The sequence below is a fragment of the Notolepis coatsorum genome, assembly GCF_963971535.1.
Source record: "Notolepis coatsorum genome assembly, chromosome: 20".
NCBI lineage: Eukaryota > Metazoa > Chordata > Actinopteri > Aulopiformes > Paralepididae > Notolepis > Notolepis coatsorum.
In genome coordinates this window covers 48,435,857-48,463,356 of record NC_140184.1, presented here as the reverse complement: position 1 = coordinate 48,463,356, position 27,500 = coordinate 48,435,857, and the positions used below count along the sequence as shown (strand labels likewise).

At 41.9% G+C, this 27,500-nt stretch overlaps 1 protein-coding gene across 1 annotated transcript in view; it reads left to right on the top strand.

Moving 5' to 3' along the window:
* Nucleotides 1–27,500, top strand: part of LOC311247027 (protein unc-13 homolog C-like) — a gene marked incomplete at both ends in the record, with an annotated part of 325,735 nt that overhangs the window by 213,941 nt on the left and 84,294 nt on the right. Inside the window, 6 exon segments of the mRNA XM_084337310.1 lie at nt 3,043–3,169; nt 12,486–12,582; nt 13,733–13,876; nt 14,127–14,204; nt 24,694–24,771; nt 25,887–25,913. Of these exon segments, the coding sequence (XP_084193436.1) occupies nt 3,043–3,169; nt 12,486–12,582; nt 13,733–13,876; nt 14,127–14,204; nt 24,694–24,771; nt 25,887–25,913 (551 nt within the window).

Genomic DNA, 27,500 nt, shown 5'->3' with positions numbered 1-27,500 from the left:
AGTAGCTGTAGTTGTGTGTGTGTGTGTGTGTGTGTGTGTGTGTGTGTGTGTGTGTGTGTGTGTGTGTGTGTGAGAGAGAGTTTGTGTAGCAGCTGTCGTTTTGTGTATAATGAGAGATAGTTTGTGTAGTAGCTGTAGTTGTGTGTATATGAGAGAGAGTTTGTGTAGCAGCTGTAGTTGTGTGTATATGAGAGAGAGTTTGTGTAGCAGCTGAAGTTGTGTGTATATGGGAGAGAGAGAGTTTGTGTAGTAGCTGTCGTTTTGTGTATATGAGAGAGAGAGTTTGTGTAGCAGCTGTCGTTTTGTGTATATGAGAGAGACAGTTTGTGTAGTAGCTGTAGTTGTGTGTGTGTGTGTGAGAGAGAGAGTTTGTGTAGCAGCTGTCGTTTTGTGTATAATGGGAGAGAGTTTGTGTAGTAGCTGTAGTGTGTATATGAGAGAGAGCATTTGTGTAGTAGCTGTAGTTTTGTGTATATGGGAGAGAGAGAGTTTGTGTAGTAGCTAGGGTTGTAACAACACACAACAACAACTATTTGTATGTGTGTCTAAGTGTGTGCATACTTTTTTGCGTAATATTTTTGTGTACATAGAAATACATGTGTGTGTGTGTGTGTGAGCAGTGCCTACTGAGTTATTGATTGATTGATTGAATACTTTATTTTGACACAATCGTAGGACAAAAACATTTTAAAAGACAAGACAATAACAGTGTCAACAACGCTATTGAAGTGACACTGTCGCAGCAGATCATCCTGTGCCCAGATATTACACACCAGTCACACATGACTGACTGACTGACCTGACGTATTTTCTGGACCCCAACACACACACGCACGCAGGCACGCACGCAGGCACGCACGCACGCAGGCACGCACGCAGGCACGCACGCACGCACGCACGCATGCATGCACGCACGCACGCACGCACGCACGCACGCACGCACGCACACACACACACACACACACACACACACACACACACACACACACACACACACACACACACACACACACACACACACACACACACACACACACACACACACACACACACACACACACTCACTCTAACCAGAATTACTGAGTCAGATAACTGAAAAAATAAACCAATGCTTGGATGTGTTTCCCAACCTCTAAATAGGAACAACACTTAAGAAGTTATGTTGTGATTTCTTTATAGAAAGTTACTGAGTAATCCTGCGTTGTCGCCCCCCACCCTTCCTTGTGTCCCCCATCTCCATTTTAATGTAGAAGTGATTGCATTGTGTGTTTGAATATATCACACGCAGGTAAATATATTATATTATGTAAATGTTTGGCCTGGGGGCTTAGCCAGGAGATGAGCGACGCAGGGAAGGCTTCATGCCATTCATCAGAGAGGGAGCACATACAGGTGCTTATCGGGATTCATGTGCTGCAGTCAGTTTTGTGTGTGGATTTAAAACTTCCTTTGATGTCAGAACAGAAAGTGTTTATGTCTGTGCTAGTGTGTGCCTGGCTTGTGTGTGTGTGTGTGTGTGTGTGTGTGTGTGTGTGTGTGTGTGTGTGTGTGTGTGTGTGTGTGTGTGTGTGTGTGTGTGTGTGTGTGTGTGTGTGTGTGTGTGTGTGTGTGTGTGTGTGTGTGTGTGTGTGTGTGTGTGTGTCTGTGTGTGCGTGCGTGCGTGCGTGCGTGCGTGCGTGCGTGCGTGCGTGTGTGAGAGAGAGGACAGATTTTACTAAAAAGTACTTCCCTTACGTCCTTATAGACAGGGCAGTAAGTGAATGAACCTCATTCTCAATTTTGCCTACAGTAGCTCACATACCAAACTAAATCTGTCCTCCTCTGGGGTGGCATTAACCTCTTAATTAAGCCCTAGCCATATTTTCAGAAATGTTGCCTAAATGTACATACCCAAATAAATGGAAGATTGCTCCACTTCTACAAGGTCCATTTGCATGTTCTTGGTATCTAGGGACATCTATGGAAGTCTATCTAGGGAATTCTTTTTTTTTATTATTATTTATAATATATGGTAAATGGTAAATGGCTGCTTTTTTATATAGCGCTTTTATCCAAAGCGCTTTACAATTTGTTACTCACATTTTACCCATTCACTCACACATTCACTCACACATTCACACACCGACGGTGGAGGCAACCATGCAAGGTGCCAACCTGCTCATCGGGAGCAATTAGGGGTTAAGTGTCTTGCTCAAGGACACATCGACATGCTGCCCGGGAAGAGCGGGAATCAAACCGGGAACCTCCGGATTGCCAGACGACTGCTCTACATAATAATAATAATAATAATAATAATAATAATAATAATAATAATAATAATAATAATAATAATAATAATAATAATAATAATAATAATAATAATAATAATAATAATAATAATAATAATAATAATAATAATAATAATAATAATAATAATAATAATAATAATAATAATAATAATAATAATAATAATAATAATAATAATAATAATAATAATAATAATAATAATAATAATAATAATAATAATAATAATATTAATAATAATAATAATAATAATAATAATACAACTTTATTTGTATAGCACCTTTCATACAGAAACTGCAGCTCAAAGTGCTTCACAACAGAAAAAAGACATGCATAAAATTAGCACATAAAGTGCAGACATGTAAAATCACAGTTTTTCACATTAGGATCTAACATCCCAACAGGCCACCTTGTTTATGGTTTGATTCAGTTTTAAAAATAAACAACCATAGAAAGAGTAAGATAGAATAAACAGTAAAATAGTGCAATAGTGCAGTTCAATAAACTAGGGACACATCATCGTGTCCCTAAAAAGAGGTTGGGCAATTTGAGTGATTTTTGCAGCTTATTCCAATCAGTGGCAGCAGATGGATTGAAATGAGCTGCACCCATAGTAGGTACGGGCCTTGGGAGGTGTCTGTACTGAGAGGACAGAGTGTGTGGTAAGAGTCCTGGGTGAAGTGTGGTACAGTAGGTTGCTGAAATATGAGCCTGCATTTTAGCTTCTTACACTTCTTCTCTTTTCATTTGCATCTGCAGAGCATGAGAAGCATCGCCTGTGCAAGAGCACCGACTACATGAATCTCCACTTCAAAGTCAAATGGTTCCACAACGAGTATGTCCGAGATCTGCCGGCATTCAAGGATGTACCACCGGAGTATTCTCTGTAAGTGTCCACTCGCATGTGCATACGTACACCCTGAACAATGGAACAGACCCCATTACCTCTTCTTCATCAGCGTCAGTAGGATGTGTTTGAAAGTCAAAATGTGAATATTGGCCTGATATGATACACGTGTTTAGTTGTTAACATGTGGGTTCGCTTTTTAAGGCAAACATCCATGAATTAATATATAATTAGATCATTCCTAAGTGATCATATTACTGTATAATATGAATAATGCAGATTCTAATGGCCAGCCTGCTCAGTGTTCTGAACGGGGAACATTTTTATTGCAAATAAAACCATAATTGCCTGCAGATTGTTTGTAATATTTTTTTAATGTAGGTTTAAAGTAGAATTTCCTCAATTTCCATAAAGACTCAGCATGAGGCATCCATCCACGCCGTCTCAACACACGGCACCAAGGTTCATTTCTACCTTGTGAAATTCATGTGTAAAACCTTAGCGCTTTCTGCTGCATGTGTGCAGGTTTGTGAATCACTGTGGCAACACCACGGGATGGACAGTCTTCCAAACACAGGGAGGAAGGTGGAACGTTTTGCCCCTTTCTCCAGAATCATTGGCCCAGTTCACATCAATCAAAGTGTTTTAGTGTCTAGGAAGGCCAATGAGCAGCCACGATCATACACCTCAATCATCAGCTTAAAGGTAGAATCTGTCCGTCAGTGACCTTCTGGCGAAAGAGCTGCTTCGTATTGCACACTTTTGGTCTGACGTGAGGGTTGGAGTTGAGTGGGGAGAGGATGAGAGGTTGCTATTGCTGGAGGAGGGGAACTATGGAGAAAGTGACAGTATAAAGTTATTAAACATTTAAGTGCCTTGAGGTTACTGTTTGACCACATGATTCTACATTTAAAGACTGCTACTGAGAACATGTCAGTTTTTAAGTGAATCATTCGCCTCTCCAGGTCTTGTTTGCACGTGTGTGTTTAGTCTGGTTATATAATATTCAATATCCATAACCAGACTAAATTAGAGCCACAACAGGGTAATAAGAAAGAAAAATAATTATGAAACTTCTAGATTTTAGCCTGTTAGAGCGACATGAGAATTTCTAATCTCTCACACACCCTTAAAACACAGCTGTGTACTTTAGAGTTTAGATAATGTGTTACTACTATGTTCATTTGTAATGGAATGTTAGTAGGCTACTTGTACTGATGTTGTAGCACAGTTATGGCTATGACTTATGGAGCAGGACTGGTATCGTCGGTGTGACTGAGCCAGAGTAGGTGCTGTTGGGAATGGCAAGGTGGCCTACAGTTAAAACTGTACTGTACTGTTAAAAGAACACGCTACATTATGGGAAATGTGCTTACTGTCAATTTGTCCCAGGTTAGGGGTAATCCTGGGTAATCCTAGCCAAAGGGTACATTTATTTTAGTCAAAGGGTAAATTGATCTTAGCCAAAGGGTAAGTTGATCCTAGTCAAAGGATGAGTTAAAGGGGCACTTCAACAAAAAACTAGGTTGATTTATATTGCATATTATAAATAGTTTTGCAATCAATTTAGCTTGACAGTTATTGGGGACCTGTGGGTATGTATTCCCAATGTCAGAAATATTGTGTCTGTTACTAGGCTTGAGTAAATTGTAATGAAACAAAGGAGAATATAAATTATGATTTGTTTTGCATTTTTGCCGGTGAATAACACCATGTTACAATTGTGCTGGAACCAAGCTCGCTCACTGAGCTCATTCACCACCATATTTAGATCAAGTGTACAAAAAATCTAAGCAAATGAATAAAGGGAAGATGATTAAACAGAAGGCTTTGTAGATACAGTAATAAATTATAATCCATTTAATTATAAATTCATATTTGACCTTGAACTTGACCTTGACCTTATTATGACCAAATCATACATGGATAGGGGAAAATCTCTTCTTTCCAATGGCAGTGTTAAATCTGGATTTAGTCATTTCCTCACGGTTTTACGATAAAAGAGATATAATTAACATTTCTTCGATAAATTCTTATTTTCAGTAAATCTTAAAAACATCTGTAAATGAAAATATACACTTTGACTGCTGTTTTGATAGGGTTAAGATCTTTACCCTTGGCTACATTTAAAAAAGAAAAAACAACATTAACCTCTTAACATTCAAGGGCCCACATGACTCTTGAGGACGATTCGCGATGCACCACTTTGTCGACCTCTAGCGGCTCGGTGTGCATTTATTTTAATACAATATATATAGATTTAAAGCCATATTTGTTGCCTGTCAATTGCCATTTCAGGCGACAAAATCAGTTAAGTGGTTCTCGAGTTACATGCCGATATGTGAGGCGTGCACCAAAGTACACATTACCACCCCCGACTCCAGGGGCTCTAGCTCCGTAAATCATTTGGCGATCTCGATCTCGATTTTTGGACAGGGTTGTAGCCAATGAGTGTGGCTTTCCAGTGATACCCCAGGTGGGCATCTAATACGGTCTGTATTGATCAATTTATGATAAAAACAGCAGGGTATAACCTAGGGCTGGGCGATATATCGAGTATACTCGATGTATCGTGGCTTGTTCTACATGAGATGTAGTAAATTACTATATCATGAACATTGAGTATGTTGTCACGTCGCGGCTGAGCGCGGCAGAGCTTTCTTCTCATTTCATTATAGACACAGACCAGTGCGGACCTTCAATGACATGCAATTGTAATTTCATTAGACACAGACCAGCGCGGACCTTCAATGACATGCAATTTTATTGACGCAAGCAATGGGCTAACGTTAGCTGCTAACTAAGTTATCCCATAACTAGGCTAAGCTAACTAGCGTTAGCCGCTAACCCTGGAAACGCTCAAAGCGGACACCACGAGACCAGTTCCATTTGTGAGGAAAGGGGGTTGGTTATATTGATGAGGCTTGACAACAGAGGTTCAAAGATAACGTCATATTTATTGGTTATTCGTTTCTTTATATCGGGCATCCAGTTTCCATCTCCGTGTGTTCAACTGTTCATGTGTTGACGTTCGAGTGTGACATCATCGCCTACGGCAGCTTAGCCGCTCAAAACGCAAACCTAAAACAAAACCCGGGGGGGGGGGGGGGGGGGGGCTCTCTCTCTCTCTCTCTCTCTCTCTCTCTCTCTCTCTCTCGCTCTACGTTCAATGATTTAAAGTAGCCAAACGTTACAGTATAAATACTAACTGGATAGTTGATGATATAAACATTTAATTTCATTATCTGAAATATTTTAAAATCATTAAGTCTGCTATAAGCCATTATCCCTTTGTGTGTGATTATTATTTTCTCACAGTAGTGTGTATATATATATGTGTGTGGGTGTTTGGCTAAAGTGGATAGAAAACACAGTACTGTGCAAAAGTCTTAGGCACCCAAGAGTTTTTATAAATTGTCTTAGAAAAAAAAACATTTAATTAGTGTGTCAGTAGACTACTCTTAGTACATTTTCATTAAATTATTTTTTAAAGCATCTTCATGGTTTAATAATGCAAACATATGTTGCAGGGACTATTATAATCATCATATTGGCGTAACTGTATGCATCAAAGGGTTAAATCAAGCATTTTTAAGTGCTTTAGAGGAAATGTCAAAATATTGCGATATATATCGTGTATCGTGATATGGCAGTAAGAATGGTTGTTACATCACAAGTTACAACCATGTTTAAAAGTAGAAGTGGTTCAAGGGGCGGTCGGGTGGCGTAGTGGAGATTGAGCTTGTCACCAATGCAAGAGGCTGCAGTCTCGACTCCCGGAGTCAGCATTGCCTGCGGCTTGGGCCGATTGTCATACTAACTCGTTTGGCTGAGTTAGCGAAAGGCAGGAAGTAGTGAAGGCAGCGTGACCTCCCACGCATTACACTTCACCAATGAGAGTCCTTGCTGCCAGGTGAAAAGAGAGCCGCTGGCTGTCTCTGCATGTGTCGGAGGAAGCATGTGGTAGACTTCAGGGTTCCCTTGTACCGACCAGTAGGGGGAACATGCGCACAACAACCAGGTAGGGGAGGGGGGGAATTGGCATAACGACTAAATTGGGATGGGGAGAAAAGCATAGAAAATCAGGCGGAATCCATTCAGCGGTTCTCGAGTTACATGCCGGTATTTGAGGCTTGTGCAAAGTACACGGTATTGCGCAAAATACCACTCCCGACTCAGGCTGCAGTAGTTCCGTCAATCTAGATCCGATCTCGAAAATGATTGTGGAGGGTTGTAGCCAATGAGTGTGGCTTTCCAATGATACCCCACATGCGGATCTAAATAAAAATAAATAAAAATAAAACACGAAAACAGGAAGAGAAAAATAGCCGAATGAATTGATTGATTGTCTATGAGAAAACTGAGTTTTTCTTTGTACACAGTTTACCAAAATCACTCCTAATCACTCATTTCTGAATGGATCTTTATGAAATTTGGATATGTACTACATAAGGCTCCGTCTGGATTTGTAAGCCATTACACCTTCTGGGGAAATACTACCTCTGGACTACTAACTACTACAGAAAGACTTGAGTAACAAGTTTTTCTACAACTCAAGTTCAGACCTATGTTACTCTATTACGTTAGCAATAAAAGTGAATATTCTTTCTGGAATCAGAAACTTCAGAATGTCATCTTTTAAAAGAGACCAGGCTCATGCATGTTGTTTTGGTTCGCAAAAAAAGTATGCAGTCCTCAAGTTAAAGTAAAATAATTACCAGTTTTCTGCCCGCTTGATAAGAGGTTTGTTAAATGTGATTTGTTTGTAATAGTACCAGTGTTTAATTGTGTGATTGTGCAATAGTGTGTGATAGTGTAATAGGAATAGTGCGGGGGGATCTGCTTTCATTAGTTTATGTAGCTCGGACACGTGTTCTTAACCATGTCATGTGTATTGTACAGACATCCTCTGAACTAAATAATTATAATAATACTGTAATAAATACGACAAAATAAGGCATTCAACCAATGTATAATAACAGCATTGCGCCAACAGACTGCGATGTGCATGGGCTGACTGCATGGAAGTTACAGCCGTTTGCATCACACAATTGCTTGCATTTGCATTTAAATGCAACATTCCAGAGGGATTTGGGATACATAAATATCAGCATTCCAAAGCATAAATAGTAATAATGACAACAGACACAACGTTTAATGAATTCCATATAAATCGATAGTTTATTAAGATTCAGCAGGGCATACACACACACACACACACACACACACACACACACACACACACACACACACACACACACACACACACACACACACACACACACACACACACACACACACACACACACACACACACACACAGACACACACACACACACACACACACACACACACACACACACACACACACACACACACACACACGATATGGCATATCCATTGCATAAATTCTGTAAATAAATGCTTATTCTCTTATAATTATACAAACAAATACGACTATCCGCAGGCAGATAAATAATTTATAATAATAATGACAATGACAGCTATTAAATATTTAGAGACTTTGCGCCTCCTGGTGGCACATACCAGAACAGCAATCAGCTTCAAAATGAATCCTGTTGGCACCGCGGTTACACAGCGGTAGTATGGTGGAGAGTCCTAAACGCTACATCTGTACAATCATAACAATTAGACAGGTAAGGATAACAATCAATTAAAACATGTACAACTTGATTGACAAAGATCAAGGTTTTAAACTCTGAAACAGGGGATCATCTCAAGCTGTTGGACTGTTGGAGTTCATTCCATGAGCTAGAGGCATCATAGCAAAATGCAGATTTACCCTGTTCCGAGAAAACTCAAGGGACCAGCCAGTCACTAGAACGGGTTCCATAGGTACCAACATTTCATTCCAATAATGATGTAGTTTAGAGGTAGTTATCAATAAGGGCCTTACAAATGCCAGTGTATTTTCCATCAGCGAGGACCAACCAACCTTCTCATAAAGGACACAGTGATGAGTGTCGTATCTATCATTAGTGATTAATCTGAGGGCAGAGTGATAGACAGAGTCCAAGGATTTAAGGGTTGAGGCCACAGCATGGCTATAAATTACGTCACCATAGTCCGGGACTGATAAGAAAACTGCTTCGACAACTCTCTTCCTACTAATCAAAGGAAAGCTGGTTCTGTTTCTGTATAGGAAGCCAATTTTCTGTCGTAACTTGTAGGCTGTCCACATGGAATTGAAATGTACATTTCTCATCGAGCCACACACCAAGATATTTATATTCAGTGACTCTCTCAATGCTAGAACCACTTATGGTAGATATGTGTAAACCATCATATTCAATGTTTCTGGCACTAGAAAACAGCATACATTTAGTTTTACCAGCATTAAGAACCAATTTACATTTAATAAGAGCTTGCTGGAGGGCAATTAAGGAAAGTTGTAAGTTCTCAATGACCAATGGTACAGAGTCAGCAAAACAATACACAACAGTATCATCTGCATACAGGTGGGCTTGACAACAGTTCAGCGAAGACACAATCTAATCAATAAATAGTGAAGAGGACAGGACCTAGAATTGAACCTTGTGGTATTAATTGATATAATTTAACCATTTGATATTGAAATTTTGATTGGGCATAACCCGACTTTACACACTGACGTCTCCCTGATAATCTTGGAACTAATCACATGCATTTCTATCCAAACCAATAGAAGCTAATATTTTTAAGAGTAAATGTATCGACTGTATCAAAAGCTTTTGACAAATCAATAAAGAGGGCAGCACAGTGTCTCTTCTTGTCTAAAGCTGATATTATGTCATTAGTAACTAAAGAGATGGCTGATAATGTGTTATGATTGGCTCTGAACCCGGATTGGTGTGGGCTTATTACAGAGTGATTTGAGAGAAAGATTCAAGATTCATGATTGTTTATTGTATGTGCACAGTTAGACAGACAATTTTCCGTACAATGAAAATCGTACTTTTCTAGTCCGCCCTTTACACAAAGTCACACAATACTTAATTTTTTTTAGTTTTTTACCATTTAATTACAAGCTAATGCTAAAAATAAGGTAAAAATATATATTTAAAAAGAAAATGGTATACAATATATACAAGGAACAAGTGAGTAACATTTACGTTATTGCACGCTCCGATTCACAGTGTAGGATCCAGTAGTATACTCCATATATGGAGTTGACAATGGGTCACAGCAGCAGTTAAAGTGTCTGGTGAAAGGACTTAAGTTGATTATTCACTAAAGACTCTAAGACATTCGCTAAGCAGAGTAACTTGGAGATAGGACGGTAGTTATTTAAATCATCTCTAACACCACCTTTATGTAACAGGATCACATGGGCAGATTTCCAGACACTAGGAAATATTCCTGTTGAGATAGAAAGATTCAAAATATGCATCAATTGCTCTGTAATTAAAGGAACAGCCAGTTTTAGAACTTTTTTTCTCCAAATTATCCTCACCAGTAGAGGTCCTGTCATCTATAGATTGGAGAGTGTCTAATACTTCATCAAGTTACAACCGTGTGTAACATGAGTGGTTGTTACAGTACATCACAGTTGCAATTGTGTGTAACAGTAGGAGTGGTTGTTTGTTACATCACAATTTACAACCATGTGTAAGAGTATAGTGGTTGTTACATCACAGTTGCAACTGTGTATAACAGTAGGAGTGGTTGTTACATCACAAGTTACAACCATGTGTAAGAATAGGAGTGGTTGTTACATCACAAGTTACAACCATATGTAAGAGTACGAGCAGGGGTGTAAAGTACTTCGTTACAATACTTAAGTACTGTTTTGGGGGATTTGTACTTTACTCGAGTATTATTAGGTTTGTATACTTTGTACTTTTACTCCATTACATTTCAGAGAAAAAAAAACATACTTTTTACTCATTACATTTAAAATGCAGACCTACAAAGTACAAAGTACAAATCTCGCAGGTCCAACCATTTTAATTAGTATATTTTAATTGTTTATCTGGCCAAACTAACGTTAACGTTATTAATCCTGCGACCGCAGGTAAACAGCCAATCAAATCCCCATCAATGTAAAATGAACCCGCCCATACCCATGCTGATTGGTCCTTGAGCAAGACTAGAAAGCAGGGATCTTTGATTAAACACCTGCTATCAAAAGAATAGAGTCAGAGTGACAAGCCATAGAAGATGCAAAAAATGGAGTAGGACTAGGGACCGCACTCGAGGAAAATCGTTGTTTTTATTTTTATATGCACAAGTTGTATAACTGTGTGAGCACACTGATGAAGGCCGGAAGGCTGAAAACAGTTGCAACTGTGTATAACAGAAGTGGTTGTTACATCACAAGTTACAACCATGTGTAAGAATATGAGTGGTTGTTACATCACAGTTGCAACTGTGTATAACAGTAGGAGTGGTTGTAACTGTGTGTTAGTGGTAGTAGCTAGCTGCAGTGGAAACATGTTCTCCAGAGCCAGGGAACACAATGCCCTCTGCCAGCCGTTCTGTTACAATTATGATTCTGTTTCCCTTGGCGACACTGTCAGTCAAACACCACCTCTAGCAAGATTGATTCTTCCTGAGGCAGACACACACACATACAGTACAGTACTGTACACATACACACACACACCTCTTCTCTCTTTCTCTCTCTATTTCTCTCTCTCTCCCCGCCCACCTTCTTTATTAGCCTTCCTTCCTGTACCAGATGTCCTTAACTGAGGTACACAGCAGAGTGTGTGGCGGACACTTGGTGCTTCGAGGACAAATCTGCTACATTAAACAGAGGAAATGGCAAAGCGAAGTAGACGGAATCACATTATTATTATTACACACTAATGACTTTACTGGCACCCCCTCCAACTTTACTGTCCTGCTTCTCTGTCCTCCGTTGTCCTTTCTCTGAGCGTGGCAGTCACTTGACAGACACGTTCCTGACACTGAGGGTGTCACCAAATGCAGCCCGGAGAGACGCAGGGCAACCTGCTTGGTGGTTTTGGTGTTGGGAGATGATCCACACTGAATTAATAAATATACATATGATCTATGTATTTACTGTATGTATTTGACTGCATTTGCTTTTTGTTGTCTGTATTATTTGTTTTTGTTTGCGTTGGTGCTGGTGCAAATTGCAGCCCTATGCCTGTTATTATGACGATAAAAGCTTTAATTATAACCATTTTAGCCCTGTGTTTGTTTGTGTTTTGAGGGGTGGAGGGTAGTAATAGGGCAAGATTTAAATGGTCTATCAATGTCACGTTAGGTCTCACAGTGGGTGGCCAAAACTGGTGAATGAATACAATGGAAGCACCACTGGTGTGTACAGTACAGTATGTGTGTGTGTGTTTGTACAAAGGGTGATGTGAAGCCTTGTCTTCTCCAGGTGGTTCGAGCCGTTTGTCATTCAGTGGCTGGCCGAGAATGAGGACGTTGCAATGGATTTCCTCAATGGAGCTCTTGGGAGGGACAAGAAGGATGGAGTGAGTGTCACACCACCCTCATTCCCTGTTTGTGTGTGTGTGTGTGTGTGTGTGTGTGTGTGTGTGTGTGTGTGTGTGTGTGTGTGTGTGTGTGTGTGTGTGTGTGTGTGTGTGTGTGTGTGTGTGTGTGTGTGTGTGTGTGTGTGTGTGTGTGTGTGTGTGTGTGTGTGTGTGTGTGTGTGTGTGTGTGTGCGCCCGCGTGTGTGTCACTGAGAGAGATCACTGTGATTTTTTAGCCCACAATGATAGTAAAATAACAGAAATTAAGTAATAATAATTTATTTGGTCGTAATCCAACAGATTACAGTACTGATTACAATTGGTAAACTACTAGCTTCTCCAGCGATCCTGCGCCACACAGCAGGGAACAAGCCATCCTTGGGGATGCGGTAGAATAGTGTAACGCTTCCGCTCAGCGCCTGTTGAAGGCAAAACAGCCGCAGTTAGGGAGAAGAAGTCACAGGGTGGAAATGAAAGACTTTCTCTGCTCCTAGTAAAGTAGCAGGGCTATTACAATAGCTGTCAGCTCACTACCGCCTCCGTTCACTGCCAGCTAACTGACACCAGAGGATAACGGAAGAGAATTAGTCTCTAATGAGATATCCACTCAAGAAAGTGCTATATTTACTGCTACTGATGACTGCTGGCATCATAGTCCACTATTGCATGTTATTGAAGCTGTTATTGAAGCTGTAAGCGAATGGCCGGCACTCACATTTAGGTCGGTAACAGTGTTTTATGCTAACTTCCCTGGAAAAGTGTAAACAACTTGTCAAATTCCCCTGTTTTTTTTTTAAACTCACCATTTTACCAGCTCTGTAGCTCTACCTGCTGTACCTGGCACTCATGCATCTGTGTTGGTGTTGTTATTGGTGTTGGTGTGTACTCGCTGCTAGTCTTGTCAGCTGCAGGAGCTCTCGCTGGCACCCTTCTGGGAGTGAAGCAGATGTACGATAATAGCTGCGTTGATGGGCTGTCTTGAGCCTCTAAAATAATACAGTCTGCCATTATGAGATGCTAATAAGCATCAGTAACTAAGATACCCCCCCCCCCCCCTCTATCTCTCTCTCTCCCTCTCCCTCTCACTCACACTCTCTCTCCTACTCTTCTTTGCCCCTCTATCCTGCTCCTCTCCTCTTCATCGCTCCAGTTCCAGCAGACTTCGGATCACGCCCTGTTCTCCTGCTCAGTGGTGGACGTGTTCACTCAGCTCAACCAGAGCTTTGAGATCATCAAGAAGCTGGAATGCCCCAACCCACAGGCCCTGGCTCACTTCATGTGCCGCTTCGCCAAGGTCAGGCCCTCCCCAACAATAACCCCCCCTGTCAAGCCCCATCACACTGCAGGCAAAGAGTAGTAGCTAATAAAACTGCAGACCAGAAAATAATATACTCTACCATTGGCCTGACACTTGACGAACATAGGTACTTAGCCTCCTTATTAAGTTTCAGACTGCTCTAACATTTCAGAGCTCTGGTGGTCTAATAATAACAACACAGCACCACTGCAATTATAAAAACATGTCTGTCTCTATCTCCTCACAGACTATCAACAAAGTTCTTTTGCAATATGCTGCAATCATATCCAAGGACTTCCCCTTGTACCTCAACAAGGAGAACGTGGTAAGTGCCTTCTCACAGTCTGCAAGATCCTCCCATCCCCCACCCTATTTTTAATAGCAAGGGGTTGCATTGGCTTATGTGTGCGGGGATTCAAATGCAAGAAGCCTCTCTTGGTGTTGTTTCCATGGTGACCATATCAGGTGAGGGGGGGGGCTTTATGGAACTGGAAATATTCTGATATTGGCCCTCTGACTATTCTGACATAGCCTAGACCATCGGCGTATTTAGACCACTATCAGTAGGGCACGTGCCCTACTGATGATCATCTGTGCCCCAGTGATTTTTTTTTCTTTTTTTCTTTTTTTAACAAATGTTTTTTATTTTCCCTTTTTTAACATGATCAAATGATCATTTAACATGATCAAATAATTATTATAATATTTTTTACTTCGCTTTGAAATATTATAGTGAAATATTTTACACTGCATTTATCTACTGGTTTTTAGATTATTTCTGAAAATATTAAGAGATCTAGCTTCCCTAATGTCCATAGGTAGTGTGTTCCATAACTTTGGTGCATAGTTAGCAAAGGCTGCATCCCTGATTTTCTTTAGACTGTGGCTTGGAACCTTCAATAGACCAGTAGTAGATGATCGCAATGTTTATACTTTGTATATAAGGAGGAGGACCTTGAAATCAATTCTAAATGTTACCAGAAGCCAGTGTAGGTTACTTACTTGTAACTTCGGGTTTGATCCAAGGAGTAAGTTGCCCCATATTGCTCTGTAACATTTCTCTTTTTGTTATAGGACCGACTAGTAGGATTTCAGTTTTGCCCTCATTTAATTTTAGGAAGTTGTTCGTCATCCATTTGTTTATTGCTAAGAGACAGGCGGAAATGGAGTTTATAGCTGTGTGATCATTTGGTTCAGCGGAGATGTACAATTGTATGTCATCTGCGTAACAATGGAAACATACATTGTGCTTTCTAATGATGTCTCCTCAATGTTCAATGTTCAATGCAATGTTCAATGCAAGTAAAGCACTTTAAACGTTAAGTATGACTAAATGCTTTCTTGACTATATATATAGTAACTGTTCCAAAATGCATAGATTTCTATGTATTTTAGGGGTTTGGGTGGCTAGCTCTTTTTAATATAAATGTCAGATTGTTTTATTTATTTCATAGATTTCTATGCATTTCAGGAGTTTGGGGGGCTGGCTCCCCAAAATAATTAAATAACATAACCCTAACCTAACCCTAAAACCGAAATAAAGTTAAAAAAAAATCCACCCATTTTCGCCCACAAACCGGCCAAAACCGGCCACATTTTTTTCATAGTTTTTGGTGCCCTTCTGTGCCCTACTGAAGTGCTGGGTCTAGATACGCCCCTGGCCTAGACCACTCTGACGTAGCCTAGACCACTCTGACGTAGCCTAGAGTCTAGACCACTCTGACGTTGACTAGACCACTCTGACGTAGCCTAGACCTCTCTGACGTTGCCTTGACCTCTCTGACGTAGCCTTGACCTCTCTGACGTAGCCTAGACCTCTCTGACGTTGCCTTGACCTCTCTGACGTAGCCTTGACCTCTCTGACGTAGCCTAGACCACTCTGACGTAGCCTAGACCACTCTGACGTAGCCTAGACCTCTCAAGTTCAAGTTTCTTTAATAGTTGTCATACAGAAGTACAGAATACTTTTATACAAAATGCTTCTTACTGTTACGCTCCAGAGACTGTGTTAGACAAGATAAGTATGAAATAAAATAGTATAGCATGTAAAATAGAAGTAAAAATAGAGGTCACAGTGTTCAGTATAGACATATGTACAATGTTCGATGCAACTGAGTTACCATACAATATACAATATACAGGGCCGCTTCAGGGGGTGTGCGAGCAGTGCGGTCGCACAGGGCCTCGCGGGAAGGTTGGCCTCGCAAAAATAAAATAAAAAATGATTTATTATTTTTTTTTTTTTTTTTTTTTTTTTTTTTTTTTGCGAGGCCCCCCTTCCCGCGAGGCCCTTTTTCATCACAGACCTAAAATCTAGTTTTGCTTATATGCTTATATATTTCACATTAAACACGTTTGTAGAATGTTCCTGGCTCTGCGGCTCTGCAGCAGACACTCACTATTGGAGCTCTGGGGCTCTGCAGCCCCAGAGGGAGGGAGGGGTTACATCATGTGTACGCCGGCGTGCGTCAGCTGCGTTTGACTATTTCGCGCGTGCAGCTTTGGAGGTTATGCTTAGTTATGCCAGCCAAAACGAAGAGGACGGTCATTCGGCAGATGGACTGAAGATGAAAGTTGTTGCATGTTAGACAGTTCAGTCAGGCTAGCCATCCCGGCTAAAGGCAGGGACAGCTAGTTAGCTTTAGCTACGTTATAATATTGAGTGCTAACGTGTGGTTCAGTCGGGATAGCCATGATGATGTCGGCTAGTAGCTAGCTTAGCTAAAGGCTAACTAGCGTTAGCTAACCTAGAGAGAACGCGTGCAGCATTGTTATGCCAAGATGAAGAGGACGGTCATTCGGCAGATGAACTTCGTCAACTCCACGCGGTTGTCTCCATCCTCTTGGACGTTTGGTGAGTTTTTAATGCACTCTATTCTATTCCCGCCGTGGATATATCTCTCTCTCTCTTTCTGGAGCCAAACGGGCCCGCTAGCTGTTGTAGTAGCTAACGGTGTGTGGCCTGGTGTCAGCACCTGGTGCGAGGGAGGTGAGCTTGGTGTTTCATTATGAGAATATCTCCTTGCTCAAGTCGGCTATAGTCCGCGAGGGACTTGTTGCCAGCACCGCTATGGTAAACACCACTCTGTAGTGGGACGTGTATTGCCTTCTTTTTCCCTTCTCTCTTCGGATGAGAAGAGGAAAACACAGTGGCTGTCTGAAGTGTTGGCCTGTATTGCTTTTCTCACGTTGTACAGTTTTTCAGTGGTAGCCGCATAGCTTGCTTCTGCGTTAGCTAGTGGTTAGCGATAGCCGGGTTGAGCTAACTGTTAGCCAGTTAGCTGTTTAGCTACGACGTTAGCTGCTCGTTTTCGCTCGGCTGGGAACGTTAGCCTAGAGTTAGCTGTTAGCTTGTGCTACGACCATTGACATTAGCCGTGAGAATAGCAGGCCCTGGCACTCTGACTACGACATCATCTTTGACAGAAGATGTAGTCAGGCCTGCACCATGACAAGGCTCCGGCCATAGCTCCTTTTTGTCCCGCCAGCGAGAGGCCTTTCGTCAACGTGGAGACCTGTGTTGCGGCCTTTCGCCCTGCGTTCCTTGGTGCAGGTAAGATGTCCATTGGACATTACCCCACTCTTCCTTCCTTCCCCTCCCGAATGTTTGGTTAATAACGATGTTTTTTTCCAGGCAAAACATATGTTACTTCACAACATTTGGAGATACGACATGTGCTGTGTGTGAATTGTCTTGGTCGTTTGTGTAGCTTGGGTAGCGTTGGCCAAAGCTGTGTGGCCTGGTGTCAGTACCTGGCTACTCTATTCGCAGTTAGCCTATTTAGCTGATGTCGGCCATTGGCTGCTTGCTACTTTGTTTTCTCTGGTATAGACCCTCTTCTCTTTGGATTTAAGTGTTGATCTTTGTCCTTTTGGATCTATGTATATTCATGTTGCCTTTGTGAAGTTATCTTTTCCTTCTGTCTTGTTCTTCCATTAAAAGTTGAATATCCTTTAGGGGCTCATCTTTGCTTATCTCTCTCATACATGCTCTCTCTCTAACACACACACACACAGACATGCTCTCTCTCTCTAACACACAAACACACATGCTCTCTCTCTCTCTCTCTCTTTCTAACACACACAGTCTGCCTATGGCGGCCTTTCTCGATGGCTAGGCTGTGCTCGCTGAGTCTGTACCTAGTCAAGGATCTTCAGTCACAGTGCTCAGGTATTCTGCCACTGTGTACTCTCTGTTTAGGGCCAAATAGCATTTCAATTTGCTCTGATTTTGGGTTGTTTCTTTCCAATGTGTGTCTCTCTCTCTCTCTCTCTCTCTCTCTCTCTGGCCTTGCTCTGGTGGAGGGTCAGGGGCATTGCCGGTCTGTGCAGCGATAACACTGTATATTGACTGTAGAACGGGGAGCTCTCTCTCGCTCTCTCTCTTGCTATATGTTGACTGTATTATGCCCAGCCTCGGGCAGCGCTATTATTTAAGAATATGTTGACTGTATGAAAAAAAAAATAAAAAAAATTTTTTTTTCTTTTTTTTTACCTTTTAGGGGGGGGGGGGGGGGGGGGGTGGGGGGGCTCGCGTTTAAATCTCGCACAGGGCCTCGCATTTCTCCCAGGCGGCCCTGACAATATACTATGCAATGTACTAATATACAATACTATATAGTGCAGAACAGAAATGGGATGAGGTACAATTTAGGTACAATTTACAGTAAGGTGTACGAGTTGTAGTGCAAATCCTTTACCAATAAATATAAAGTGTAAAGTGTGTTTAGGTGTTCTAAAGTGTGTAAAGTGGGTGCTGCAGTGAGTTGTTTGTTTAAAGTGAGTGTGTGCGTGTGGATGTGTGTGCTGTGTGCATTTTATGGTTGTTGCATAGTGTTTATTGTTCGTTGAGCAGCCTGATGGCCTGGGGATAGAAGCTTCTTCTGAGTCTTTCTGTGCTCGCCTTAAGACTCCAGTATCGCTTGCCTGACCGCAGCAGTTCAAAGAGGCAGTTGTTCGGGTGGCTGGAGTCCTTGATGATTCTCTTAGCCTTCCCCCTGCACCGCTTGTTGTAAATGTTCTGGAGGGTGGGAAGCCCCCCTCCAATTGTGCGTTCGGCTGAACGTGTCACTCTTTGTAGTCTGCTACGGTCTTGTGCAGTGCTATTCCCAAACCAGGAGGTGATGTTGCCAGTCAGGATGCTCTCGATTGTACATGAGTAGAAGTTCCTAAGGATCTTCTGACTGACTTGGAACTTCCTTAGGCGCCTGAGGAAGTAGAGGCGTTGTCGTGCCTTCTTCACAACACTGTCAATGTGTGTGGTCCATGTCAAGTCCTCGGATATGTGGGCTCCGAGGTACTTGAAACTGTTCACTCTCTCAACCGGTGCCCCGTCGATGCTGAGGGGGCTGTAGTCCTTGACCCCCGACCTCCTGAAGTCCACAATCATCTCTTTTGTTTGGCTGACGTTCAGGGAGAGGCAGTTCTCCTGACACCACTGTGACAGATTCTCTCTCTGACATTGCCTAGACCTCTCTGACGTTGCCTAGACCTCTCTGACGTAGCCTAGACCTCTCTGACGTTGCCTACACCTCTCTGACGTAGCCTAGACCACTCTGACGTAGCCTAGACCACTCTGACATAGCCTAGACCACTCTGACGTTGCCTAGACCTCTCTGACGTAGCCTAGACCTCTCTGACGTTGCCTAGACCTCTCTGACGTAGCCTAGACCTCTCTGACGTAGCCTAGACCTCTCTGACGTAGCCTAGACCTCTCTGACATTGCCTAGACCTCTCTGACGTAGCCTAGACCTCTCTGACGTAGCCTAGACCTCTCTGACGTAGCCTAGACCTCTCTGACGTAGCCTAGACCTCTCTGACGTAGCCTAGACCTCTCTGACGTAGCCTAGACCTCTCTGACATAGCCTAGACTGCTCTGAGCCGAGTTCTGCCTTTAATCCCCCCCCCCCCCCCCCCCCCGCATCCCGGCCAAAGTGTCTCTATTAAGCAAGAGGCAATTATTCATCCTGTGGCCCATAGCTGTTGCGAGAAGTCAGCAGTATTTTTCTGTCCATTGTTTAATGTGATGGATGCCAGAGCCCCCAGTGACTTCAGAATGGCCTAATTATCGTCCACATGTGTGTCTGTGTGAATTACAGAAGTGAAAGCTACAGCACAACTGGGTATCTGTCCTGGCGGAAGACACAATTCCTGTTTACACTTATCTGTCCTGGTGGAAGACACCATTCCTGTTTACACGTGGTGTTAAGATCCAATCTAAGTGGACAGCTCTACATCAGTTCACACCTTGCATTAGAATGCGTCTCCACAGGCGTCTCGAGTGAACACTTATGATCGGATCTTGCTTCCCCGCTCAATATGCAAATAAACACTTAGGCCTACGCCCACATGAATAAAGATGTATCCTGATTAGATAATATAATAGAGCGCATGCAGTATTTCCATTACAATTTACAATATTACTGTCAAATCTTTTTAATTGAGAGACTATAAAAGGTGATACCAATACAGAATGTCGGAAAATCTAAAATTGTATTTCCAAGCAATAGAAGGATGACCAGCGAGTGACTCCAGCAATGACTGCCATCTATAAAAGCTGATAGGCCTATCTCATAAAATCTCATAGCACTTTCCTTGTGTATTTATTCCATACTCCAAATTGCCACTCAACATTAACTCAAGTGTCCTTTACAACCTCCACAGCTGGTTTCAGTAGTGCATGTATGAATGAATGTATTTACTGAAAATAATCACTCTGGAAATGTGTGAACAGTGGGGAGCCCATGCACTGAAATGGCTTCAATAATTAGGCTAATAATTGTTTTTTGCATGCTTGCATTTATAAAAAGGCATCAGGCAGCCAAAGGGGCATGGCAAGCCCACATTATAATAGAGGATTCTGATAACGTAAAAAACTATTTTACTTTGGATTTGTTTAACATGATTTTTTTAAAAGGTGGCAGCCCTATAGCCTATAATGGGTGTTTTTATATATGGGTGTATAAAGCCAGCTTGTGCTATTTGAAAACCAACTGGAGATGGATAAAAGGGGGTAGAAAGGGAGAGCAGATACCTTTTCTGTGTTCATACAGTGGCATAGAATTATACAGAAAAAGGTTTGCATGACCCCAGAGGATTGATTTAGATTAGATTTTGATTGAAGTTTATTTCAAATATGCAACACAACAAACAAACATCAAGTACAGATATAGCCTTAAGACGTTCAAATAATAAATGTATTATATATATATAAAAATCCCACCCCTTTTTACTCATCAGACCATACTATATTATATTTACTAATTCATACTTTACTAGATTTATTTTGATTTTTTTTTTTTTTTTTTTACAATACCTTATTAATATTTGTAACACTGTAGGTTACCCTGTATAGTTCCTCTAGCCATTTTATATACATATATATACAACTGCATACCTACATATGCACATATATACATATATATATATATACTGTGTATACATACATAAACATACATACTGCCAGTTATCGAACCCCTTTTTCATTTCTGTACCTCTGGAAAACCATTTGATTTTTTTTTAACCTTAAACGGATCTTTTTCAAGTTCCAAGTTTTAATACTCTTATCAACATGCGAGTCAACAAATGCTTGCTTTATGCAGCCATTTAACACAAAAGGATGACCCGCATGCATTGCAAATTTGCATCAAATTCAAAACAGAGTGATGCACAAAATAACTTAAAAGAAAATAATAATTAAAAACAATGAATAAAGTGTGCATGAAATAATAGGGGAAAGAAAACGTTAGGAACTTTTTACATTCACCCACACAAGGGCTGAGTAATCACACCCCCCCCCCTCTCTCTCACACACACACTCTCCCAGCTCTCTTTCTCTCTTGCCCCTTCCTCATCTCTTATTATATATTATTACTATTGTATTATGCACATCGGCAAGACCCCCCGCATTTCACTGTATACCTGTATGCCGTGACAAATAAAACTCTTGTATCTTGTATCTCACCCCCCTCTCTCTCTATATATCTCTCACACACACACACACACACTTCAGAAACAAACATAGAGCATAGAATGAGAGCATCAATAATACACCTGAGTGAAGTCTAGTAAAAAAAAAAGAAGAAAAAACAAAAAAGAATTACAAAAAAAAGAATATTATATATATATCTTTTTTTAGTTAATCATGAGTTAAAAAAAATAGTGCCGTTAATAGAATCGGCAATAACGCCTTAATACCGCGTTAACTTTGACAGCCTTAGTCCTCAATGCATCTTAGGTGAGTTCACACACACCTGGGCCCTCATTTATCAATGGTGCGTACACACAGATATGTGCGTAAACCGTGCGTACAGTGGCGTCATTTCAGTAAAAGCCAAGGTATGGCAAGGAGGGAGGGTGCACAAATCAGTTGTGCAATAGTCACTTTTGGTGAGTTGTTTCTATACAATTCACTTATATGGCGTTTAGGTATGACACAGGACTACAAAAGCATTTAGTATAGAAATGTGTCAACAGACTAAAGCAGGGAACCACAATATTTTGCACACAAATTATGCTGAGCAGAATGTAATATCAAAACTTTCTATTCTTTTTCAATTGAGCCAATTTTCCTTAGGTACAGTTTTGAGGTGTGTGTTCAACAGAATGTAGTATCAAAAACACGTTCACAAAAAGTATGGGTTACTGAATGCTGAACTGCACTGTTATAATCACTAAGCCACTGTAAGACCTTACCTGTGTCCCTGTATCCCTTGTCTCTGCTGCCCTTTGACTAAAAAACGTCCGTATGTCCATTTTCCTTTTTTTTTTTTGTGCCATATTTGAGAAACTCACCTAGTAAAAGTCACCTAGTACAAGTGAGATAATTTACTATATCAAAACATGCTAGGGCGAGCCCAGCTCTCGGCATTGCTACCAGCTTGGCTGGTCGTTCATACTAATACAATTGGCAGTATTAGGGGGTGGGAAGCTGGTGGGTGGGGATCGGACGTTGTGGACAGCGACTCCTACAGGTCGGTTGGTGCGCCTGCGCAGTAGAATCAGTAAGCAACGGGGGCGGCGTGTCCCTCCCACGCAGACCCTCGCCGCTGAGAGATCACGCTGTGCAGGTGAAAAGATGCGACGGCTGCCTCCTCGAGTACCGGAGGGGACACGTGATGCAAGGCTTCGTCCACATTGCAGCCGGCTTGTGGGAGGCATGGCCTAACAACGTTCGAGACAGGGGAGGGTAGAATTGGACAATACGAAATTGGGGCCCGGAGAAAAATAGAAAAATGGGGAGAAAAAGTAGATAACAAAAAAAAAACATGCTAGGGCTGTACCAAATAGTTCGAAGCTTCGTTCATAATGTTGACATTCAAATTCTAAATCAGCATTAGAATTTTGTATATAAAGATTTAGAGACATTCTAAATTCCTTGCGTAGGAACGAAAATAGAACACTTTCTACGCATTATCGATAAATGAGGGCCCTTGAGCTGTCCCCTTGTGATTGGATCACTCAGATTCGATCTTAATGCTAGGTGTGAACAGGGCCACAGATGTAGACAGGCTCATTAGTAGATGTTAAAGGACAAAAGATGAGCCGTTGTATAAATCATTCTGAGTCGTTTCACAGTTGCAAGACGTAACATTATAACAGATATGACTGAAAGTATAAAATGGCCCAGTTAGGAGAATCAACCTTGGCTAGACGGTGATGTTCACCATGTTCCTAACTGGAATGTTAAACAACCTTAAAAGATTAGGTCAAAAGTCATCCTCTCTCTGGAGCCTGGAGTCCTTAAAGGAACAGTCGAATATGTATGATATTTCAACACAGATCTATAATGACATGATGATATTTTCTACGACAATGACCAGAGAGGACAGTCTCATCTTTATAAGCAACATCTGGATTAGAAATGGTGTCTGGTCACACAGGGTTATTCTTATCAAGTTATTAACGAGAGCAAATAGCATGCTAGATTTGATATCTGTGATATTCACAGTACCAAGATAACTTACAATTCCAGCATCAGTATTGTCATTGGTATCAGTGCCTTTGCAGTGTAGAAATTTAGAATATCTAATGTAATATCACTCTCACATACACACACAGCTATAAATCAAACAGAAAGGAAGCCATAATATGTGGCTCTAGAGATGCTATTTGGTGTCTGTGGAACTAGGAACACATCATCATTCTTCTCACGGGACAGAATTATCACTCAAGTGATATTCATTATAGTGGTACAGATAGCACTGTGGGGTGAAGGAGGGTAGTGGTGGGGAGAGGTTTGTCTCTTGATTTTGGTACATAATGTGCGTAATATTTTGCATGACTGACTGAAAACTCGCCAAGGAATAACTCATTCCCGCCTTAAACAGGAAATATGATTGATGTTAGTTATCTTCCTGATTTATCGGCCTGCTCTGAATCAATATTGCCAGATCTTTTTCCTTTTATTTTTTTGTATGCATACTATAGTGTTGAGGGACTGATGATATATGGTGAGGGACTGATGATATATGGCGAGGGACTGATGATATATGGCGAGGGACTGATGATATATGGCCCACAGACAGTCTCATCATACCCCCCAAAAAGTCACCTTCTCAGGGAATGAGTTTGTCCCCATAAACACCCAATGCTTGGTCGCACACTGATGAGACAGGTTGTACATAATATTTGAATGTCAATGTAAAATATCAAATACTGAAAAAATAGAGATATGAAATCCATCACGGGACACCCAACGAGATCAGGGATCAGATATACCACTTATCAACGTTCAGACGATCAGTTTAGATCAGTTTGGATCAGTGCTCAGACTGGCTAACAACCAGACTAACCGTGACACTGTTCTCCTGCAGCCCTGCATCCTCCTCAACAACATCCAGCAGCTCCGGGTCCAGCTGGAGAAGATGTTTGAGTCCATGGGAGGGAAACAGGTCTGTGACCCAGCTATGCACATCTATGTAATGTATATCTATACTCACAGTGTGCTCGTTGTATGGCTACTGTAAACCTACCCCCCCTCCCTCAACACCCCTCTGCCTGAGGGTATACCCTTAGTCCATTTCCCCTTATCACTAATACTTTTTATTCTCCTGTTACTTCTTGTTCTACCACCCTACTATACTAATACCCCACTTTTCTTACTTCCTGTCTTCTGTTACCACTATTGGTACTCCTCCACAGCTCACTGTGGCGTGTTTATGTCTAACCTTCCATTGTCTACTGTGTATGTCAGCCACCACCCCACCCCCTTGCCTTAAAGAGGACATATTATGTATCTATTCAACAGTGTTATATACGACTTCCTTCAGTCTGTGGGAAATGTTAACCAGTCTAAATATAATTGTAATTGTTTATTTTCCAGCATCTCTTTCTGTCGTTGTATTGAACATGCTGGTTTTGGTTGCGTTTAGCGCGCACCACTTTTTTGTATTATTAATTACTCCCTTCCCTGCCTGGCCCATTGCTGCACCAATGAGCAAAATAACAAATTTGCAACTGTAGGCTGTGTTTGTGGCTCCAAAAAGCACAGTTAATTGATTAATTAAAGTGTATTGATTCCTTGTGACCCCAAAAGGGCAATAATTCGAACAGCTTGTTTCGGCTTGTTAATCTTCAAACTCATAACATGGCCAGACTTCCACATCCATACAAAGCCCCATTTTACACAATATGTCCCCATTAAAAGTGTATATAGTAGCCCCTCTGACTCCCTCATGTTCACCTTCTAAGTCAGTCTCTGTGTTCCCCCTCCAGTCCAAACTGCACTCCCCCTACAAACGTACATGCATGTTTTTCCCCATCTCTCCTTCTTCCCCTCTCTCTCTCTCTCTCTCTCTCTCTCTCTCTCTCTCTCTCTCTCTCTCTCTCTCTCTCTCTCTCTCTCTCTCTCTCTCTTCCTCTCTCTCTCTCTCTCTCTCTCTCTCTCTCTCTCTCTCTCTTGTCTATCTAATGCTTGAATTGCCCTGCGTTTTGTCTCCTGTTAGCTGTGTTTGTTCTGTTTTCCCCATCCCCTCTGTGCTCTCTTTCTCTCTCCCTCTCCCTCTAGGAGGAGGGGGTTGTGGCCTTCTGTAAGGTGTGTGCATCATCCCAGGAAACTCTTTTTAACATTTCCCTCAACCACCATGTACTGAATGAGACTAAAGCACGCCCCCCCTCCCACAAAACCCAACAACCCCTCCCCTCTGCCACCTCCTCTCTCACCCTCCTGTGCTTCCTCACATATGGTGCACATACACACACACGTTCATGTACACACACACACCCTTTACAGAAGCATGTGCCACAGAGCATACGGAGTCCGAACCAGGGCTGTGAGCCCCCCCCCCCCCCCCCCGTGGCCCTGTCCCGTCTTTATTTTTAGCTTGTTTCTTTCCTCCTTTCTGCTACGTCTCTTATCTGTGGCTAATTTAGCACATTATTTTATTATTATTTCTTTTCTTTTTTCTTCTCAATTGGGAGCCTGATATCGGGGGCTCACCGAGGCACAGACTGTATCCTTTCTTTACCTATATTCCCAGAGCTGCAGCAAGACGCTTCAGACGGGTGTTTTCAGGCCGTTACTGAGCTGTGTACCCGGCTGCACCCCGAGATAAGGTCTCTCTCTCTCTCTCTCTCTCTCTCGCTCTCTCTCTCTCTCTCTCTCTCTCTCTCTCTCTCTCTCTCTCTCTCTCTCTCTCTCTCTCTCTCTCTCTCTCTCTCTCTCTCTCTCTCTCTCTCTCTCTCTCTCTCTCTCTCTCTCTCCTTACCTGTGCTCATCCGCTGCATTCCAAGCTGGGAGGGAGTTCTTTATTAGAAAGTTGGACAGTCTAAGAAGTCGTAACAGGAGAAGTGATTATAGGCTATAGATAATGGACTGTTATGGGCCAATCATTACAAATAGTTGAACAAACATTTTGGCCTGTAATCAATGTAATATTGCTAGAATATATTTGGTTTTTCTATTAGGTAAGTCAATGCATGTGTAAGGGATTGTGCAGGACAAAGGCAGGAGGCAGATGATGATGATGATGATGAAGATAAAGATATTCTTTAGGGCATTTCTGCTTTTTATTATGGACAGGACAGTCAGAGAGAGGAAATTGGGTGAAGAGATCGGGGAGGACATGCAACACATGTCCTGGGCCGGATTATAAACCAGGATGTTGCGATCGTGCAGTATGCGTCTTAATGTGGTGTGCCACCCCAGATGATGAAGATAAAACACAAAAGAGGGTTTTTATTGAATACCACTGGGGACACGGCTAATGTGAATAGACGACCAGACAACAATTAACTAAGGAGGCTGACATAAATACACACAGGGAAAAGGGGCAACACCTGTGGACCAGGACATACAAGGGGCAATAATGAACAGACATGGGTGGACACATGGAAAAAAAACATTGGGAGAAAAACTGGGGACATCTACTGGACCTGGGTGGAAATACGAGGAGAGAAAGAGACACAAGGGGGCTGGAAAACACAACCATGACAGGACCCCCCACACGGGACAGCTCCTGACGTCCCACAAGATCAAACGGGAAGGGGACCCCTGTCACAGCGACAAAGGATGGGGAACAGGAAGGCAGGCAGGAGAGAGGTAGTCCAGCAGACAGACATAAAGACGGACGGGCAGAAAGGGACCCATGAACCTCTGGGAATTCTCTACTGCCACTCAGAA